This window comes from Coregonus lavaretus (genome assembly GCF_964263955.1).
Source record: "Coregonus lavaretus genome assembly, contig: SUPER_36_unloc_1, whole genome shotgun sequence".
NCBI lineage: Eukaryota > Metazoa > Chordata > Actinopteri > Salmoniformes > Salmonidae > Coregonus > Coregonus lavaretus.
In genome coordinates this window covers 1,480,620-1,483,119 of record NW_028167175.1, presented here as the reverse complement: position 1 = coordinate 1,483,119, position 2,500 = coordinate 1,480,620, and the positions used below count along the sequence as shown (strand labels likewise).

Genomic DNA, 2,500 nt, shown 5'->3' with positions numbered 1-2,500 from the left:
AGACCAAAATGGAGCTCTTTGGCATCAACTCAACTCGCCGTGTTTGGAGGAGGAGGAATGCTGCCTATGACCCCAAGAACACCATCCCCACGTCAAACATGGAGGTGGAAACATTATGCTTTGGGGGTGTTTTTCTGCTAAGGGGACAGGACAACTTCACCGCATCAAAGGGACGATGTACCGTCAAATCTTGGGTGAGAACCTCCTTCCCTCAGCCAGGGCATTGAAAATGGGTCATGGATGGGTATTCCAGCATGACAATGACCCAAAACACACGGCCAAGGCAACAAAGGAGTGGCTCAAGAAGAAGCACATTAAGGTCCTGGAGTGGCCTAGCCAGTCTCCAGACCTTAATCCCATAGAAAATCTGTGGAGGGAGCTGAAGGTTCGAGTTGCCAAACGTCAGCCTCAAAACCTTAACGACTTGGAGAAGATCTGCAAAGAGGAGTGGGACAAAATCCCTCCTGAGATGTGTGCAAACCTGGTGGCCAACTACAAGAAACGTCTGACCTCTGTGATTGCCAACAAGGGTTTTGCCACCAAGTACTAAGTCATGTTTTGCAGAGGGGTCAAATACTTATTTCCCTCATTAAAATGCAAATCAATTTATAACATTTTTGACATGCGTTTTTCTGGATTTTTCTGTTGTTATTCTGTCTCTCGCTGTTCAAATAAACCTACCATTAAAATTATAGACTGATCATGTACTCCTGAGTGGTGCAGTGGTCTAAGGCACTGCATCGCAGTGCTAACTGTGCCACTAGAGATCCTGGTTCGAATCCAGGCTCTGTCGCAGCCGGCCGTGACCAGGAGACTCATGGGCGGTGCACAATTGGCCCAGGGTAGGGGACGGAATGGCCGGCAGGGATGTAGCTCAGTTGATAGAGCATGGTGTTTGCAACGCCAGGGTTGTGGGTTCGATTCCCACGGGGGGCCAGTATAAAAAAAAAGATGTATTCACTAACTGTAAGTCGCTCTGGATAAGAGCGTCTGCTAAATGACTTAAATGTAAATCATGTCTTTGTCAGTGGGCAAACGTACAAAATCAGCAGGGGATCAAATACTTTTTTCCCTCACTGTATGTTTCACCCTGATCCGTTATTCTTCAGTAGTTGTATGAATGTTGTTGTGATGTCATGTTGTTGTACTGACATGTTGTTCTCTTTCTGTCCTCTGTCTCTCCTCCCTCTGGCTGAGAATGTGCTAATTTGGGTATAGCTCTTTATGGGTGAAGGTTTCATTATGGACTGACATCATTGAGATGTCAGCTGTGAATCAGTGCATAAAGGAGTGTACTGGAAGAGAGGAGAGAGAGAGAGAGAGAGAGAGAGAGAGAGAGAGAGAGAGAGAGAGATAGAGAGAGAGAGTGAGAGAGAGAGAGCAGAGAGGAGAGAGTAAGAGAGAGAGAGAGAGAGAGAGCAGAGAGAGTAGAGAGGAGAGAGAGAGAGAGAGCAGAGAGGAGAGAGAGAGAGGGAGAGAGAGGGAAAGAGAGAAAGAAAGAGAGAGAGAGAAAGAGGGAAAGAGAGAGAGAGAGAGAGAGAGAGAGAGAGAGAGAGTAGAGAGAGTGAGAGAGAGAGAGAGAGAGTGTGAGAGAGAGAGAGAGAGAGAGAGAGAGAGAGAGAGAGTGTGAGAGAGAGAGAGAGAGAGAGAGAGAGAGAGAGAGAGAGAGAGAGAGAGAGAGAGAGAGAGAGAGAGAGGCGGTGCCAGCTCCAGGGACACAAAAGCACACACACTCACCAGAGGTGGTACCAGGTCCAGGCTTGCCTGAGTTGTTCTGCTTGGCGTTTCCATGGAGCAGTTGGAACCAGTCTCTGAGGCGGTCTCCAAGGTCTGCCAGGTCCTGTCCAGTACAGCTCTCCGCTGAGGGGAGGAGAGGGGAAGCCTACAGCTCATAACATAACACTGGCACACACACACACACACACACACACACACACACACACACACACACACACACACACACACACACACACACACACACACACACACACACCACACACACACACACACACACACACAGACACACACACACACACACACACACACACACACACACACACACACACACACACACACACACACACACAGACACACACACACACACACACACACACACACACACACACACACACACACACACACACCACACACACACACACACACACACACACAGACACACACACACACACAGACACACACACACACACACACACATACACACACAGACACACACACACAACCACACACAGACGCAAACAGACACACACACACACACACAGACACACACAGACACACACACACACACAGACACACACAGACACACACACTCACACACACACACACACACACACACACACACACAGACACACACACAGACGCAAACAGACACACACAGACACACACACAGCTGGCCTGGGACTCACCTTCCCCGAGGTAACCATCATTTATATCCATCACTAACATACAGTAGGACAGGTCTCATTGAGTCCACAACTACCTC

The 2,500-nt window shown here is 48.7% G+C and overlaps 2 protein-coding genes across 2 annotated transcripts in view; both read right to left on the bottom strand.

Annotated features, from left to right (window-relative positions):
* Positions 1-2,500, bottom strand: part of LOC311111085 (dnaJ homolog subfamily B member 12-like) — a 248,254-nt gene that overhangs the window by 83,333 nt on the left and 162,421 nt on the right. The gene's annotated exons all lie outside the window — the stretch shown is intronic.
* LOC311111081 (testican-2-like) overlaps positions 1-2,500 on the bottom strand; it is an 83,459-nt gene that overhangs the window by 23,052 nt on the left and 57,907 nt on the right. Inside the window, exon 6 of the mRNA XM_084189080.1 lies at positions 1,738-1,860. Coding sequence (XP_084045206.1) covers positions 1,738-1,860 — 123 coding nt within the window. The remainder of the gene's footprint in view (positions 1-1,737; positions 1,861-2,500) is intronic.